Source organism: Sturnira hondurensis, unplaced genomic scaffold (genome assembly GCF_014824575.4).
Source record: "Sturnira hondurensis isolate 20B ecotype Veracruz unplaced genomic scaffold, ASM1482457v3 Scaffold0007865, whole genome shotgun sequence".
In the NCBI taxonomy this organism is placed as follows: Eukaryota; Metazoa; Chordata; class Mammalia; order Chiroptera; family Phyllostomidae; genus Sturnira; species Sturnira hondurensis.
The window spans coordinates 6388107-6406299 of NW_028080496.1; the positions used below are offsets into that span (position 1 = coordinate 6388107).

The window sequence follows — 18193 nt, forward strand, 5'->3', positions numbered from 1 at the left end:
GAAGTTTCTAAAAGAGTGAAGAGCTAATGATTAATGAGCTCACATCTAGCTTGTCCATTTTGCCATCTAGGTTTTTATTCTAGGTTTTTATTCTATTTTATTGTATTTATTTTCTTCAGTTGTGCTGACCTCCTGGTGAGAGGCCTTTGGCTCCCAGAGCAGGCTTCACAAATACAAAGGCTGTAGTTGAGAGCATGTACAAACTGCGGACTTCTGGGCTTCTCTGCTTCTACAGGATGCTCAGGCTCCACGTTGCTTTGGAGTAGGGGAAATGGTGCTTCCTGAGTGCTTGCCACCTTTCAAGATGGCAAGGGGCCAAGAAAAACTTCTTTGCCAGTGAGAAAGTTAATTCTTTAACCGTGTAACTAGGCCTACCATACTAAGTAAACATTTTTTTGACTTTTCAGATTTGAATCCCCTGCCCACGTGGTACAAACCTCCAGGTAGGAGGTGTGAGGGGGCTAGGTGGGCCAGGAGGCCGGAAGGTGATTTCCTCCGTGGTGTCCACTGGGATTGACATCAGATACTGTTTTGTACCTGCAGGTGAGCGTGCTGACCACCCTGGAGCGGAGGTTCAACCTGCAGAGCGCTGACGTGGGTGTGATTGCCAGCAGCTTTGAGATTGGGAACCTGGCGCTCATCCTCTTCGTGAGCTACTTCGGGGCTCGTGGGCACCGGCCGCGCCTCATTGGCTGCGGGGGCATCGTCATGGCCCTGGGAGCGCTGCTGTCCGCTTTGCCTGAGTTCCTGACCCACCAGTACAAGTACGAAGCTGGTGAGATCCGCTGGGGCGCTGAGGGCCGTGATGTCTGTGCCGCCAATGGCTCAGGTAGTGACCAGGGTCCTGACCCTGACCTCATCTGCCGCAGCCGGACTGCCACCAACATGATGTACCTGTTGCTGATTGGGGCCCAGGTGCTCCTGGGCATCGGTGCTACCCCTGTGCAGCCCCTGGGCGTCTCCTATATCGATGACCATGTACGGAGGAAGGACTCCTCACTCTACATAGGTAGGAGTGGCCCCAGAGCTGGGGGGATGGTTCGCTTTGGGTCTGCACTGTGTTAGTAATCTGGGTGTGTTGACGAAGGAAGGAAAGGTGAGCCCATGAACTTTGTGTTCTGCCAGAGCACTGGTTCTCAAACTTCGCTTCAAAACTGAGGGATTTTGAAAGCTGATGTCTGAGTTGCACCCGTAGAAAATCTGGTGTAGTTGGTCCGGAGTGCAGTCTGGGCATAAAGCATGTTTACCAAGCTCCCCAGGTGATTCCCCTGTGCAGAATTTGAGCTCTGTTGTGCTAGAGCATCAGCAGACCACAAGAGGGAAGGACATGGTCAGGAGGGGTTTTATGCCCATTTATCTGCCCTTCTCTGTGTGTCTGGACTTCAGGCTGTTTGGACCAGGGTATATTGGGGGTCTACACATTGGCATTGCTGTCATTCAAACTTGATGACTTGACTGAGTAACTTTTTTTCCGTAATGGAGGTATGTGTTGGAACTGGATATTTTAGAAGAAATAAGGTACGTCTTGAGTTTTTAAAATTATTTTATATAGTACGAGTTTCTGATACTTTGCGTTGGAAGGACTGAAGCCATTTGCAGATAGGGGGTTAAGAAATGTATAAGTGGCCAATTGCTCTCACAGTGAATGGGAGTGTCTGATGTTTGCAAGGTGGCACGGACTCCTTGGTTGTCAGTCCCTGCTTCTGGGCCCTGCTTCATGGGCATTTGTATGGTGAGGACTGGCGTGCCAGTATCTCCACCCTTTGTTTACCAAGTATAATTTTTCCTCCCACAAACTGTTGGATTATATGACACATCCCCAGTCACCGAGTGCTCAGCTTTGAAAATATTCCCCTTCCCAGTGGAAGCTGGGTGCTTTGAGATATGAAGTTCATTATAACATGGAGCTTTGGATTACTGTGGAATTTGAGCAGGATTTGACGCAAAGTTTCCCATCTGCCAAGCTGTCAGCGTACACTGCTTGGCCGAGCTTTCTGAGCTGGGAGGGCCTGGGGGTATCACACACCTGAATGCTGGTTTTCCTGTGTGCCCTTCTGTCTCAGCGATGGAATAGATGCTTCTGCTGAACAAATACATTGCAGATGTATGTTTCTGCCCTCTGGGGACAGGCTCCAGGTGAGAAAGGTGGTACCTGTGAGCCTGGTCGTGACCCGACCATGGAACCCGAAGTAAAAGAGAAGACTGCTCAGGCCGGGGACGGCGAGACCTGCTCTCATGTGGTTAGGGGCTTCCACACTGTACCTGAAGCTGGGCACAGCGGGGATGGGGGGGCTAAGGAAATCATTTATATTTTGTTACTTTTGAAGCTTGAGTGAAAGCCATCCATGTGACTCTGTTGCAGAGTAGGACGTGGGCCACAGCATGGATCCACAATAGTTCCCTGAAGTCCAGCCAGACAGTTGGCCTCTGACTTGATGGATGTCACCCTAGGATCTAGGAGAGGTGTTTTCTGGCAGTGATACCAGTAGGTGGATAAATCAGAGCACAGAGGAGGAACTGGAGAGTGAAAGCCGAGTTCTTGTCTCTGATGATAGAATTAAATGGAAAAATGTGTCCCCAGAATCTCTCCTCAAGTAATAGCAATGCTAAATCACCTCTGCTCAGGGCTTCCTGTCCAGGGAGGCGGACTCAGAACCCGCTTCTGGAAGTGTTCCTGACGGAATAGGGTACGGTATTTCCCTGCACTGGATGAGGCCTGGCTTGTGTGTGCAAAGCTTTAGGATGAAGAGATGTTTTGGGTTCAGGCATGGGCAGAGGGGCCTGCTCCAGTTCTGAACTCTTATCGATGGGATTTGCAGTGAGTCTTTGTTATGAGGGATGTTTCAGCCAAATTTCTACTTGGACACCCTTTTCCTCTGTGGTAGTTAAGCAGTCAGAGAGCAGCTGCTATTTGCATGGTGCATGGACATCTTGGTGGCTCTGGTCCATCTGGCCAAATTCCAAGTCATGACAGCACAGAGCCAGGAAGATGGGCCCTCCGAGTGTGTCCTAGGTGGTTTCATGGATCTGTGTTTTCAGGCACGAGCAGAGAGCAAGCATACTGCACAGCCTGGCCTCACTAGTGGCCTCTTATTCCATGCGTGGTTTGGATTCTCCAGGAGGAATTTAAGAAGGCCATAGTGTGTGCAGAACATAAGTGGTTCATTCATTCTTTGTACAGGTCGTTAAAAAAGTGTTAGTGATCTTGAGACTATTTTAGCATTCATCTGCTGTAAAAGGGAGCTAGTTCTGAAGCCACTAAATTTGCTTTGGGAAGTATTCGGGAGAGCCCAGTGAATAGAATCGATGTGAATTATGGCCTCTTAACTCCCTGCAGAGAGGAAGAAAGTCTGAAAGGACTGGTGCTGGGAGTGTAGGTGTAAATGTGTACCCATTGGGGTGGAATAGCAGTGTGCCTCCGGGTTCCAGCTCCTGAAAAGCTGGTTAAGATAGAGGGGCCTGTGACCAGCCAATTGGTCACACGCCGAAAATTTGAGTGTGGATTGGAGGCTGAGAGGATTAGAAATGTGGCGTGCATCAAACACAGCTCGTTCCTAGCAGATCCTTTACTGGGGAAGACAGAAGGGAAGGGGATGAAAACCTCACAGACCTTAGGCTGCTGGTCACTGGTGACGAGACCGGCCCCTGAGCTGCCTGCGTGGGGGATCGCTAGATGGGTGCCCTCTGCACATCTGTGGCCATGTCATCGACCCCACTACAACTAGGGGGAAGTGACACATTCCATCTTGAGTCAAGCTGATGTTTCCCACTGAAGTGACTATTTGCTTTGGCTTCTGTGGCCAAGCCACTGCCAACTCCTAGATTCCTTGGTGGGCCATTCACAAGGGGCTTCTCTGGCTGGCACCGTTAGGCGGCTTTTTCTTTCCAGCGTGCAGAGGGAGCCAAGGGAGCTCATTACCAGGGGACAAAACCCAGTGAATGGGGACATGGCTCTGCTGGCACGCTTTCTACTACAGCACAGTGTGGAGCCAAGCCTCACGGCTAGACAGTAGCCCGTGGGTGACACGTGACAGACATTCTTCCTAGAGGGACCATTGGGCAGAGTGGCAGTAGAAGCTGTTTGATGAGTGGGTCCGAGAACTGCCCCTTCGGGAGGCTCCTCCTGCCACCCATCCATTTGGTGACCTTCCCTTAGCCCAGTTTCTTGGCTGCTCTGTTTCTCCAAGTTCAAAACACGGCATATCGCATTGTACAAGAATAAGTAGCTAATGTCAGTGGGTTGTTTCTGGTTTTTTTCTTTGAGGAGGAACAAGCCAACATGGGAGTGTTAAAGATTTTGAAAATAACTATTTCTAGTTAAAAAGCATTAACACTGTTGACATCTTGGGAAGTATAGAGAAAGATTAATTAGAAAATAATTACTCTTAGCTTTATGATTGTATAAACTCTTTTTTGTGCACTGGTGTTCTTTTCTACAAAAAATTGTTTATAAGGAACAGTGCTTTGCAATTTTATTTTTCTCTTAATATTTCATGAGTGTTTCACTATGTCAGTAAATATTCCTCTTTGATGTTACTTCTGCATACTTACTATTCCCTTGTGAACATATACCTTAATATTTAATGGCCTGAACTATTAAACATGGTTTTTTTAAATTTTCGCTGTTATAAATGAAGCAGACAGGTAAAGTATGCTTCTGGGAGGTTAGGTATCTTGCCTGAGATACCTTAGCTGGATGGGGTTGGGCTCCAGGTGTGGGAGTGGTTTTCTTTCTAGGTGCATCTGAATTCTGGCACAAGGCTGGGGCGGGGCATGGATGACCAGTGGATGGTCTGGAGGGTTAGGTGCAAGTCAGGGCATTCCCTGAGACAACCTGAGCACTTCAGGCCATAAAAATTATAGGAACCAGAGGCTGGGAAGATAGCAGTGTGTCTGAAATCTGAGGGGACAGGTGGTGTTGGAATGGAGAGTAGATGCCACAGCCAGACAGAAAGAGGGGAGTGGGAGGGAGGGAGAGTGTGGTTGCAGCTCACAGTTCAGGTTGGGGTTCCAGAAGGAGGTTGTGCCCTGACTCCTAGGGCTTTGAGGAGGGGCGGGCACAGATCGGAGCTGAGGCATGTGGGCACACAGAATGGGTATGTTCCATGCTCTGCTCACCTCTCCAGACTTGAGGACATTGGACCCCCACAGTAGCCATTAGGAATTGTGTTTACGTTGTGTTAGAAATCTGTCTCCTTACAACTTCCCATAGCTGGTTCTGGTTCTACCCTCTGGGCCCACCCTGAAAAATTATGATCCCTCTTCCATATTTTGATAATTCCTCAGATGGCTGCACCAACCTCACATGAGTGTAGGAAAGAACACCTGAAACTTACCTCTCTATGCTAGGACCTATGTTCCTTGATGATGCAGTTTCCTGCCTTACTTCATCCACCATTTCCCTCTTAAAGATGGTGCCAAGGCCTGGGGAGCTGGTTGTCAGGGGACAAAAGCTAGAGGAGTGAGTGTGGGGACTGTAGTGGTGTGCTAAGGCTGCCATCGCAGGACCCCCAGCACTGGGTGGCTTCAGCAATGGACGCTGAATTTCTCACCGTTCTGGAGGCTGGATGTCTGAGATCAAGGCATCGGTAGTGCTGGGTTCCTCTGAGGCCTCTCCCCTTGGCTTACAGGTAGGGCCCTCTCCTCCCTGTACCTGGGTATGGCTTTTCCTCCGTGTGCACACGTCCCTGCCGCTGCCATGTGTGTCACAGTTCCTTTTCTCATAAGGACACCGATCACATTGGGTAGGACCTACTCATGTGACCTCATTTAACTTTCATTACCTCTTTAAGTCCCTGTTTCCAAAAACAGTGCAGTTACATTCTGAGGGTTGGGGCTTTAACATGTTAGATTTGAGGGGACATGATTCAGCCCTTAACAGGGACAGAGGGGGACCAGGACCAAACCAAGCCAAGATAACTGTCTCTTTTGTTCTCTCTTTTCTGTAAGGAGCTGCATTGTCACGTTGGTTGGTTGGCTGGCTTTTCAAGGTATCCAAGTAATTATTTGAGGATGTAGGGTTTTTTAACTTTCTATTTTGAAATAATCATAGAATCACAAGTTTTTTAAAAATGCAGACAAGTCCCCGTGTCCTTCACCCACTCTCCCTCAATGGTACCATCCTGCATCACCCCAGTGCACTATCTAAACTAGGAAACTGCACCTCATAATCCTGGAGTTCGTTCGGGTTTCAGCAGTTTGGTGTGCATTCAGTTGTGTATCTCTCAGCACATCTGTGTGTGGTGCTGTGCAATTGCATGATGTTTAAAAAATGCAGAACAGGATGAACAGAACAGGAAATGCAGATAGGATTTGAGCAAGGCCAGTGTACCTGGACAACACACACACCTGCAACACTGACACGTGTGCAAAGGTACAGAGACAGAGCTATAGGTGGAATGGGAGCTGGCCAAAGGAAAGCAGCTCTTTGAGGAGGTCTTCTGTGGGGACCATCTGCCTCCCCAGGAAGGAGGGGACCTTTGCAGAGGTCCCGGTACACAGCAGCTGCTCTGAGTCAGGAGGCACATATATTAGATATGGATGGGTCATGTTTTCTTTGTCACTCCTATTGTAACCTAGTGGAACCCTCTCTGTTCCAGTTAAAGATGCAAAGAGAATTATTCTCAGAATTCAGCTGCCAATTGTGTGTTTAATACAAACGTCACTATAATATCAACCAGTTACCAGAGAGAACCAACTTTCCCTTTAGAGCACTGGGAGCCCAGAGTTATTTTGCTCCTGATGAGTTTTTATTTTAACTTGACATTGGATAAAATGTGTTTTAACTCTCTAAAGAGCGTGGGTCGGGTAAGGATCAAATACATGGTGACTGCATTTCATCTGAAAAAATAATTAAAAAGCTGTCCCTCGTGGGAGCAAGCATGGCTTATTATACTCTTGCAACTTCATTGATATTGAAGTTTTGCTCATTAATTTTTTTCTAAAATTATTAACACTGTAAAATTGGTCAGTTTGTTCTGGCTGCGTTCCATCTTCGCTGGTCACATGCCATTGTCAGCAGCATGCTAGGAAACGTACATGTGGTTCTTATCTGGTGGTTCCAGATTTCTCCGGCTGGTAGGTGCTGCTCATTCATTTTCAGTCGCTCATAATTCATGCCCCATGGTTCATGGAATCACTGCTCTGCTCCCTGCCTGGGTGACTTTGGACAAGACTCCAGACTTGGCCTCCGGAGTCCTTACAGCCTTGAGATTCAAATCCTGGCTCCTTTACAGACCTGCCACTGGGGTTTTGGACACATTTCCAGTTGACCTGACTCTGTTTCCTGTTCAAGAAAAACAAAGGCTGGGATCTACTTTGCAAAGCTTTGCCTAGGAGTGAGTCTTTTGCATCAGATACCATGTCTTTTGTAGAGATCATTAAACACTGTCCTGTCCATCTTAATGGTCCTGTCACCTCCATTGCCAGGTGTAGAAAATGAGGCAGGAAGAAGTTATTTAAACATGCAGGCAGGTCTTTGACAAGAGTAGTTAGATCCTGATTTTCAGCCTGGAGAAAATCCATCTAGGAGACCTGAGAATAGCAACCTCTTCAGTTCTGAATTAAATCAGCAGAGCTCTCCTTTGCCTGCAGACCACTTCCTGCAGCTCAGCTCAAAACACAGAAAGTGCTAGTGTTATCCCGGGGCAGCAGGCTACCTGGTTTATACATTATATCTGGAGGCACCCCAGGACATGCCCATTGCCCCAGTGTGATAAACTGCTTGGCCTTCTGGGTCCCAATACATTGCTCATGAATATTGGTGCAGTTTTTTTTTAAAGAATGTATTATATTTTAGTAAAGTTGTGAAAAAATATAAGAAAATTTAAATAATTTATAATGTAGGTACCTTAATAGTGTATACTGTTACTAAGGTGTGTTTCATTCCAGCCCTTTTTCCTTTGTATGTATTTTTTACTGAGTGCTCTTTATTAATTTATATATTGTAAACTTTTTTTTGCAGATAATTGCATATGATTTTGTTCATCTAGAAATGCTGGTGTTTGCTTGTTGGACATTTGGGTGATGAACATGTTTGTGGCTCTAGCCTTGTCCACATTTGCTAAAAACTTGAAGAGCTCGGGTTAGTTCAGATAGATTCAGTGGGAGCTGCAAACCAGCCATTTGGCTTTGCTGTGACTTCTGGAAAAGAAATGAGCGAGGCCCCAGGGTGTCAGGAAAAGAGACTGGGCTGGCCCTGACTGCCAGTGCCCTTGTGTTGTGACCTTGCCCCCATCTGCTGCACAGGGGCAGCAAGCCTAGGTGCTGCAGGGGCCCTGCTTGCCCATGAGAAAGGTGGACTTGTATGAGGCTGGAAGCACGGGTCCTTGCCTCGTCCTTGGCCATTTATTGCCCGGTGGGAATGAAAAGTCAGTCTTGACAGACACTCTGATTTTTAAGAGTCTAGAAATCCCTATTTTTCAAATGGCCTCCATTGCCAACTCATTGACATCTTCTTCAAACCCTCTGTGGGTCAGTGACATGTCAGCCAGTTCAAACACATCGGTGGCTTGTCATTTTGGGCTCCGAACTCTAGACCATCAATTTCAGATTGCATTTGTCTTTTGACTAGCAAATAAATAATAAAGGAAGGAAGGAGGAAAGGAAAGCAGTTGCAGTCCTGAGTGCCACAGCCAGAACAAATAGTATTTCCTAGTGCCCTGGGCTTGGGTTGGGGAAGGGGAGGGGAGCTCTTGTGCAAACACAGGATGCAGTGGCAGAAACGAGTGAACGCCTCCTGCTGAGGGAGCCTCTCAGGGTGCTACTCCGGCTGAAACTTCGCTTCCTGTCCCATAAGAATGGGAATTTCAGAGTGGAGAAGAAACCAAGTCATTTTTCCAAGCTAAACATGGCCAGATAAAGAAAAATGCCACTCCCAACTTCCTGGAGGGGGGCAGGGGTGGTGGATTGGAATCCAGAAAACAATACCATCTGGGGTTTGTTGGGCCCGCGGAAATTTTAATGCCTGTTGAGAACATCCTTGCTAAGGGATTTTAGAGCCTGACATTGAAGTGTTTCGTAGACAGTGTGTACGACTGGAGAGGTGCAGGCAGACCTAGAGAAAGTTCACGGGAAAGACGGAGACCCACGCAAGGGCGTTGTTTCCTCTGTGAGACCCTGCAAGACAGTTGCTGATGATTCCTCTGTCACCAGCCTCTAAGTGTGCCTATAGTGAAAGCAAGCCCGTTTTATTTTTCTTTTCAGCTGTAACACAGGTATTAAATAACATTGAGGCATTTTCCCGAATAATACACATTTTTTTCCTTTACATTATTTCTAGACTGTTTACTTCTCCTTTCCGAGGGAGAATAATCTTGGCTTGATTTTCTTTTTCCCCTTTCATCTATAAGACACATTCTGTGAGGGCAAATGCTGTGAAGAGTTGGTGCCTATAGAGGACTGTGACTTGCTGCTGTGAACCCTGGGCCTGGAGGTCAGAGGTCTTCTCTTCAGTGGGCAGTGAGTTCTTCATGGCTAGAGAATTCTTTAGTGTTAGAATGCCTCGTGTAAGAGTCTTTGTGTGGACATTTGCTCTTGTCTGTCCAGCACCTTGTTTTCTTCACTGGGAGACTGCCTCTGCTGATCCCAGGTGGTCCCTGCAGGCTGCAGAAATGATCTTGTGGCCTAAGCATGGCCAGCCATGACACACAGAAGGCCTCTCTGGTCAGTGACGATTGGCAAAAGGAGTCAGACAGAGTCCACCCTGAGGTTTTAAAGATGAGCTCAAAGGGAGAGAGACAAAAAGAGGTCACTTTCTCTTCTAGGACTGTTAGCTGTCAGAACTCTGAATGACTAGAGATTCCAGTGTCCATCTTTGCTGCCAGGCACTGAGAACTTGACTCAGGAATGAAGATATAGCACAAAGAAAAGTATACCTGGGGAAAGAGAGGGCAAGAGAGCCCCTGGATCCAGCTATGCCTGAGGCCAGCCAGCACTGGCCCTTAGAATCCCAGTGAATTGAACACATCAATTATCCTTCCCCACATTTACAGCTATCAGGATCCTGTCTGATGAGGCTCAAATACCCTGTCACGCTCATTTCTCTTGGACTGGGTTGCTTTCATCTCAAGCTTTGACCAAGTGTCTTCCCATAGGGAACAGTGTTTCTGTCCAGTGAAATGCAGGTAAGGCAGCTGTCCTCTGAACAAAGTGCTAACTCTGTCACATTATCAAGATACCCATTCATGATACTCTAAAGAACTGAAGAACTCCTGACCCTCTGCAATAAAAATGATTAGGTTGGAATTCTGGCTAGTTCTTCATTTCATTATTTCATAGATATTTAAGTTGCAGGACAGGGACTAAGAGGCTAAAAGTAATGCCCCCTCCACTTTCTGCCTACTCACCAAAAGCAAACAAAAGTAGTTAAAAATAACCTGTTGGCAAGCTTTGTGCAGGAACAGTGTTTAAATAGCAAAAGGCTTATGTGGGCAGGAGAGTGTCGAGCACACTCAGTTTATTCAATCTGGTCGTCGATGAATGGAAAAAACATCACCAAGTCCGGCCTCTTTGCGTGACAGCAATTGCCAAGCTACCCGACCTCCCTCGAAGGACTTCACATTGACAGGAGTGTATAAGCTAAATGAATGTGTTCCAGCCCCAGCTTGACTTGCCATTTCATTTCCGCCGAGCTGTGTATGCAAGTGTACAAGCAGACAAAATCTAGAGAGGTCACTCCTAAAAAGTTAAGTGTAGTCCTTAGGCCTGAGGTACAGGAATGTACCTTAAAAGTGTTAGGAAAAATCGAGCCACTAAGTAACTGAGCTCCTTGAAGCTAAAGGTGGTAGCATGTGTGTTCAAAGAGGCCCACAACCTTCTGACAGCGCATGGAGGCGTCTGTGTCCCCTTGCGGGGAAGCTTTCACTGGATTCTCAAAGAGGGTCCTGACCACCAGAAGGCGAAACCATCCAGAGTCCTTGTGTCAGATAGACCCGCTGACCAGCATCCTGGGGAGAGAGATGCCAAGAGAGGTGAGGTGACAGGCCCTGTGGAGTGGTAGGTGGCATCTGGGGACAGGAATGCTGTGCGCAACTCAGCCCTCAACTTGGCGTGCTCCCTGGGGAGCCACTGCACTTACAACAGGAAGCATCTGCGCATCGCTGAGGCCGCTGTGGATGAAAAGTCAGGATGCGTGCTCAGTGCGCTGGAGAGAGACAGCGGCTCAGCCCTCCCCCACCCCCAAACTCCTTTGGGGCTGAAATTTTCCATCCCTTCTTTCAGCCTAACTGTGGGTGTTTTGGATAATATTCAGCAAATTTTCTGTGCTGGTTTGAACTGATGCACAGATAGGAAAATCAAAACTTTTATTTTTGGCTCCAAAAGTAAAAACATTTTTAAAATGCACTTGGATCATTAATAGAATCTGAACTCTCAAAGTCAAAATTTTCCATGTGTTCTTACTAAGAAAAATGCTCTTAGAGCAATTAAAAACCAAACCAATAGGCAGAAAGTTGTGAAGGACACCCCTCCTCCCTGGCCCAAATCATCTGGGTACATGAATAAATTTGGCAAGCCTTTCATGGGCAAAACTTCTTATCCCAGCCTTTTGGGGGTAGTTGCTGCACTGGATGGAGAAACCTCTTTCTTGTCTTTGCCAATTGCTGCTGCCTCCTGTTCCAGGTGTGGGAGGTGCAGGGGGACTGGGGTTAGCGCATCCTAACCTTTCTCCTAGGGAAGTGCTTTGCTGCTTTTCTCTCCAATGTTCTGTGCATGCGGTGTAAATGAATGCAATTTCCCACTGCTTCCTAGAACAGTCACATTTGCCCACCTGCCTTGTGGGTTGTTAATGGACTTTACAAAGGGAATTTGGGTTCCCAGCGAGAGGCCTCATTAACACAGCAAGGTTCTAATAGATTCTAAAATGGTGTATGGACACTTGGAACCTTTTAAAGCCCACTGGTGTCTATTCTTAGATCTAAATCATTTCATCTACTCCAGCCTCAGTCTGTACATTTATGTCATGGGGGAAAGAACTTGTCTTGATCCAGTCAGATCAACTGGATTGATTTAGATCCACATTAACAATGACCGTGATCCTGGAGCTGAACACAAAATTCAAAGGCCATCGGGCTGTGTAAAGAACAAACGCCTCCCACCGTGATGTCTTTTATTTTTTAACGTTGGCCTTGTTATTGGTTGAGAGCAAGTGAGAGAGAGTGTTTAGTTTTAGGATTCATTGCTGTCACAGGAAAATTTAACAACCATCTGCTTATTTAGACAGGTAGGTTAATACGCACATGTGGTTTTGAGTAATGTCCATAGTAACCGAACACACCAGCTCGGTTTCTGGGGTCACTGGTGTGTGACAGTCCAAGAGTGGGTGCTTTGCATATGGTCTCTCTCTCTCTCTCTCCATAAAAGCCCACGGTGATAGGGGTTGTTGTTCCCACTGCACAGATGAGAAAACCAAGGCTGGGGGAGGTTAAACAAGTTGTCCAAGGTCACACAGCTAGTTCGTGGCAAGGTCTGGATCACTGTCCTGGTCTCCATTATCCCACAGACTATCTTTTCCACTTATGCTTCCTCCCCACCACCCATCCATAGACATGGTTATGTCCTCACCAGGATAACACAGGACCCCAGTGTGCTGTGTTGAGTATTCAAAGTAGTGTAACCCAACTACCTAATTATTTCTCTCGCTTGCTCGCTCTCGCTGTGTCTCCCCCACACCCCATACTAATAGAGCTGTTTGCTATTTTAGCAGTAAAGGGTGTGTTTGTAGGTGATGTGTTTCTAGGGCAGGCCAGGTCTGATGGTGTAAGTCCTTAGGGCCTGGCTTCCCCATGGGAATTTTTAAAATTCTCATCAGATACAGCGTTGCCCTTCCAGAAAACCCACGTGAATTGTTTTCATAATCTCCCTGTGGTGGAGTGAGAGACGTGCACTCATTGGACAGCTTCACTCACATTTCAGGCCCAGTCACATTTAAATGGTGTACCTTCATGGCTGTTAGGCAACTTGGACTTGAGTCTGTTTTTCACTCCCAGGCTCGGTGAAGCTGACTTTACAACCTAATAAACCACAGCTGGGATAAAAAACGGTAAGAAGGCAGGATAAGGACACACAACAAAGACACTTAAAGAACAAATAGACATCAAAAGTTAAAATAACTCCCATACAGGAAAACAATCAGCCTCGGGTTTCGCCCTGAGGTGTTGGGAAGACCTTCAGAATGAACTTTGTTAGCGGGAAAAGACACTCACGTGGGATTGGAGGTTGGCAAAGATTTCCCTAAGGATTCCTGGACGTGCGATGTCCAGGTAGCTGAACACCCTCACCTGTACGTGTGTTTCAGCCACGCTTTCCAAGACCCTGTTGGTGGCCAACAACAAATGACCTTCTCCTCCTGATCTTCTGGGGGATGGAAGGAGGATTCAGGGGACAGAACCTGGGTGTGAGTGACCACGGAAGACTGAGGCAAAGTTGGCAGTTGGGAAGACTGAGCTTCTCTGGCTCATGACTCCAGATCCATATTCCCAGCTTTTAATTTTATAATAAAAAAATTTTAATTGTGATAAACACAAGATTGACTATCTTAACCATTTAAAAATGTACAGTTCATTAGTGTTAAGTATATTCATTGTTGTGCAATAGATCTCCAGAATTCTTTCATCTTGCAAAACTGAAACTTTGTACCTATTAAAACAATACCCAGCCCTTGGCAACCACCATGCTACTTTCTTTCTGGATTTGACTACCCTAGTTATCTCATAAAAGTGGAGTCATACAGTCTGTGTCTTTTTGTGTCTGGCTTATTTCACTTAGCATACGTTTTCAAGGTTCATCCATGTTATAGCATGTGCCCGAATTACCTTCTTTTTGAAAGGCTGAATAATAGCCATTTGTATGTATATTCCTCATTTCATTTCTCGATTCACTTCTTGATGGACATTTGGATTACTTCCACGTTTTGGCTATTGCAAATAGTGCTGCTATGAACATTTGTGTGCAGTGTATTTCAGGCTTGTTAAAAGACTTCTCTGCTTGGGTGTCCTGAAGTGTGTGAAGCTCAGTCAGTCCAAAATTCAACTTCTTAATTTCATCCCGGTGTTGCTTTATCATTGCCTGTCCTTTCCCTCACAGCCCCTGCATTTGGAGATCACTGGCTCTTTCTGAAAGTCCCTTGTGTCTGGCTCCCTAGTGCCCTCTACCCCTTGCTTCACTGCCCCAGGCCAGGCCATCTCTGCCCCAGTCACCTGGACGATTTCCCCACCTTTGAGGAGCCTGATCGTGCCTGTCTCTAAGCTTTCTTCTACATTGCCACTGCTCCAGAGAAGGCCCTGAACATTTATGGGCCTGGAGACATGCATATTGTTCTGGAACCTTTGTTACAAAAGTACAAAGGCATCTTCATGGAATTTAATTGAAATGTGTTACAGGCCCAGTGAACAGGAGCAACATGAGGTTGTGCAAATGATATAATGCATGCATTTAAGATAATAGTACTATAGTTTTGAGAGTTAAAATAACTTTTTAACAGAGATTTAACTGTCTACATTCATCCATTCACTCATTTATTTAACAAACATTAATTGAGAACTTACCATGTGTCGATCACTGTGCAAGGTATTGAGGGTATGTAGGTGAATCAGACCTGTTACTGTGCTGTAAGAGTAATAATAATATCAGCATATGTTTGTGAAGCGCTTGTGTGGGCCAGAGACTGGGCAAAGTTCTCTAGATATGTTATCTGGTGTGATTCTCAAAACAGTCCTTTGAGTGAGGTTTTAATGTCTCCTTTTTAAGGAAGAAAAGGGACACAGATTTAGTAACCTGCCCAGTGAGGAACAGCAGGGGGACCTGAGCCCAGGGGGTTCCTTCTCCTAAGTGATGATGTGTTTCTCTGCTTCCCAGCGAACTATCAGTGACTGTCATAAAAAGCAAGAGCTTGAAACACAGCGAGGGCAGAATCCAACAGCAGGCTAATGGGAACCTGCACATGCATTTGTAGCTGTAGAGCTAGAAAATATTGACCATGTGCTCAGGAATATTTTACAAGTGTGAGTAATGACTCAGTGCCTTGGAAGGAGACATGCTGTCTTCCAAACCATAGTGCTGTTAGAGGGAAGAAGAAAACAATATTCTGCATGTTCTGAAACAAGGACTCGTGTAAACTCCATTTTTCATAGATGTCACGTGCTGTTCCCTGATGTGATGCATTATTCGGGCAAGGAAATAATGTGACAAAGCCTCTCATCCAGGCTCAGAAAAGGCCAGGCCTCTGCACGGCGTGTCTGGGAGAAGCATTTTCAGAATTGGGGCATTCACAGCTGGGGAGATGGTGGTGATTTCCTGTGGGTCACAGAGAGCCAGCTTGAGAGGGGCCACCTGGCACTGTGTGTGTGTGTGTATATGTGAGAGAGAGAGAGAGGGGCAGAGAGACAGAATCAGAGAGAGGGGAGCAGAAACTCAGATTATCACACAAAGACAGCATGTTCTTTAAAGACTGCATTTTGCTCCTGCTGGAGACTATTAAGCAAATAACCCATGAGTATTAAGCAGGTTTTTAATTTAAAGTCACCGTGGAAGATTAGGTCCTCCCCCCCGCCCCCCGCTTGCCGTCTGCAATGGCAATGACTTAGCTGTGGGTGGCAGAAGCCTCCCCTGGTCAAGTGCCCACCCTGTGCCAGGCACTGAGCTCAGCGTTCCCTTAACATTTTTGCATTTCATCTCCATCATGACCATTGTGCAGAGTAGGGAATGGAGACTCAGCAGAATTAAGGAACTTGTCCAAAGTCCTCTTAGTGATAAGAGTTGAACATGTCTACTATTGTGTCTGGACCAAAAGTAGAGATTTTGGAATAATTTTGTGTTATGGGAAATTTGAAGCCCATCCAAAAGTGGAAAGGAGAGTTGAATGAAGCTCAGGGTGCCCACCGACCAGTGATTTCAGCATAGGGCCTTTCTTGTTTCATCTTTGCCCCCCCCCCAACCCATCTCTCATCGCTGTCATCATTTCACACACACAATTTTAAAACGTTCAGATGTACCATTTTATCTGTAAATATTTAATATTTCTAAGAGATAAGGACTCTTTAAAAACATAAGCATACGGTGCACCATTGTTGTGCCTTAAGAATTAGTAATAATTTCTTAGTGTACCGACAGATACATACTCAGCATGTGCATGCTTGGCACTCCTGGCAGTGTATGTAGGAGTGTGGAGACCCACAGAGGATTGCTTCTCTCATAATTTTTTTCACCCGTCTTAATTGTTTCAGAGTAAAGAGTCCAGTTGGGGTTGTCCTATACCATTTCTTTGACAAATTACTGCCTTTAAAGACTGCCAATATTCTTTGACATAGTTACCCTAGGTTTTGTAGTTCTCAGGTTCTAACTGTAGTAAAAACAAACAAACAAACAAAAAACCCCACAAATCCACTGAGCTCTCTTTTGAAGGCCATTATCAATACATTTTAAACCCTCACTATGGCTTTTTCTTTGTTATTCGTGACAGGTAACATTTTAAAGCCAGCCAGAGGGATGTGGCTGACAAGCATTGATCAGTTCCATTACTACATAATAGGAGGTTGCTTTTTTAATTTCCTTTTCTGTTCCCTGGCTGAACTTCTTTTCAATGGGGAGTCCAGTTTCTCTTGCCAACGATTTTCTGTACTTTTCTAAATTACTGCCCTTCCACAGGCCCCGATTATAACATCACCTTTTCACAGTAACGCATTGGACTTTGAATGGTAACACTCGTGGGAGGCGGCCTTCTCTTGCAGTTTGGCGTCCTCGATGAATTTCCTGAATGGGTTTCTTTGTCTGAAATAAGAAGTGTTAAGGGCCCGAGCCTCCTATATTTGGTGGCAAGAAGTGGCCTTTTAAATTAGGAGAGGAGAAAGCTGCATAACGAGCTTTCGTAAACGTGGTCCAGCAGGTCCTCTAACAACATCATTTTGTGCAACATCGTCTGGTTAAAAATGATGTTGAGATGCCTTAGGAACTGAACTCTTACTTATATCATGAACTGATGGGAAATTTGGTTTTGTTATATGTTTTGCTTAAAGTCACAGGACCTATTAATGATGGAAGGTGAGGACCCACTATACATCTCTGATCCACTAAGGAAAACTGGGAGCCAGGGTTGCGGAGGCGTGAAGAGAGAACACAAAAAACAGGTCTTGGCTTAGAGGAGGAAGGTCAGGTTCAGGAAGGCAAAGGTCATTCTTGCCACAAGGTACCCCTCCCCTTAAAATTTACCCTGCAGGAGCTCCTATTCCTGGGAGGATAGGTGTTACTTAATTCAACCAGCCTGATTATTAATAGTCTCACACATACTGGGGGGGGGGGCGGGGGGGCAAGCCTCAGCCTTTTCATGAATTTTAATGAAAAGTGGTGGAGTCCGGCGTTGAACACAGGACGTTTTTGAGGGGGTTGCTGGCGTATAGGAGAACGTGCGGGTTAGCTCTTCCTCCCCCGTGAGTCCCGAGGGAGTGCTTCACTCGAGTGTGCTGCTGAGCAGGTATCAGTGTCTGTGCATAGCCGGCCTCTTTTGTAGCTTTTCACTGCTTGTTGGGCCTGCTCTTCAAATGTTTTTGTTTAACCAGGCTCATGGAATCTCTCCAGAACTTAAAGCTGTTTCAGGGACATCCCACCACAATCAGCCTCAGGAGCATAAGAGGAAATATGGATCTGATTATCGAAGTCTTCACAGGTCTGAATGAGGAGAGTAAGAACATAGAGAACAAACCCTTGTTGTGCGTGTACATTGTGGAGTAAGGAGTCGCAGGTGGGTTAGTGATTGCACTGGCTGCCCTTGGTCCTGACTCCTTATCACTTACTAGCTCCAACAGTAAGCTTCCTCCTAGGCACAGTGGGAATGATGATAGCATTTTCCTTACTAGAGATGTGAAGATTCCAGGAAGTGATATGGCGATGTCCCATGACTAGAACTAGTAAGTGCTCAGTGCATTATTAAGTAGGCAACAGAATGCCCACATAAGCCCAACTGACTAATTTACATAGTTTCTAAATGTGGCCTGGAGCTGGTGGCCAGTGCGGCACCCACTAGCCACATGTGGCTATTTCAATTAGTTAAAGGCAAATAAAATGAAAAAACACAATCACTCAGCCTCACTAACTAAATTTCAAGACTGAAGAGCTTCACATGGTTCTTGGCTACCATTCCAGATCATGTAGAATGTAGATGGTAGAACAGTTTTGTCATCACTTGAAGTTTGTTCAAACAGCT

At 46.1% G+C, this 18193-nt stretch overlaps 1 protein-coding gene across 2 annotated transcripts in view; it reads left to right on the forward strand.

Moving 5' to 3' along the window:
• Positions 1-18193, forward strand: part of SLCO3A1 (solute carrier organic anion transporter family member 3A1) — a 208663-nt gene that overhangs the window by 50682 nt on the left and 139788 nt on the right. For both annotated transcript variants that reach the window (XM_037053685.1, XM_037053684.1), the window contains exon 2: positions 544-1009. In XM_037053685.1, the coding sequence (XP_036909580.1) occupies positions 544-1009 (466 nt within the window). The remainder of the gene's footprint in view (positions 1-543; positions 1010-18193) is intronic.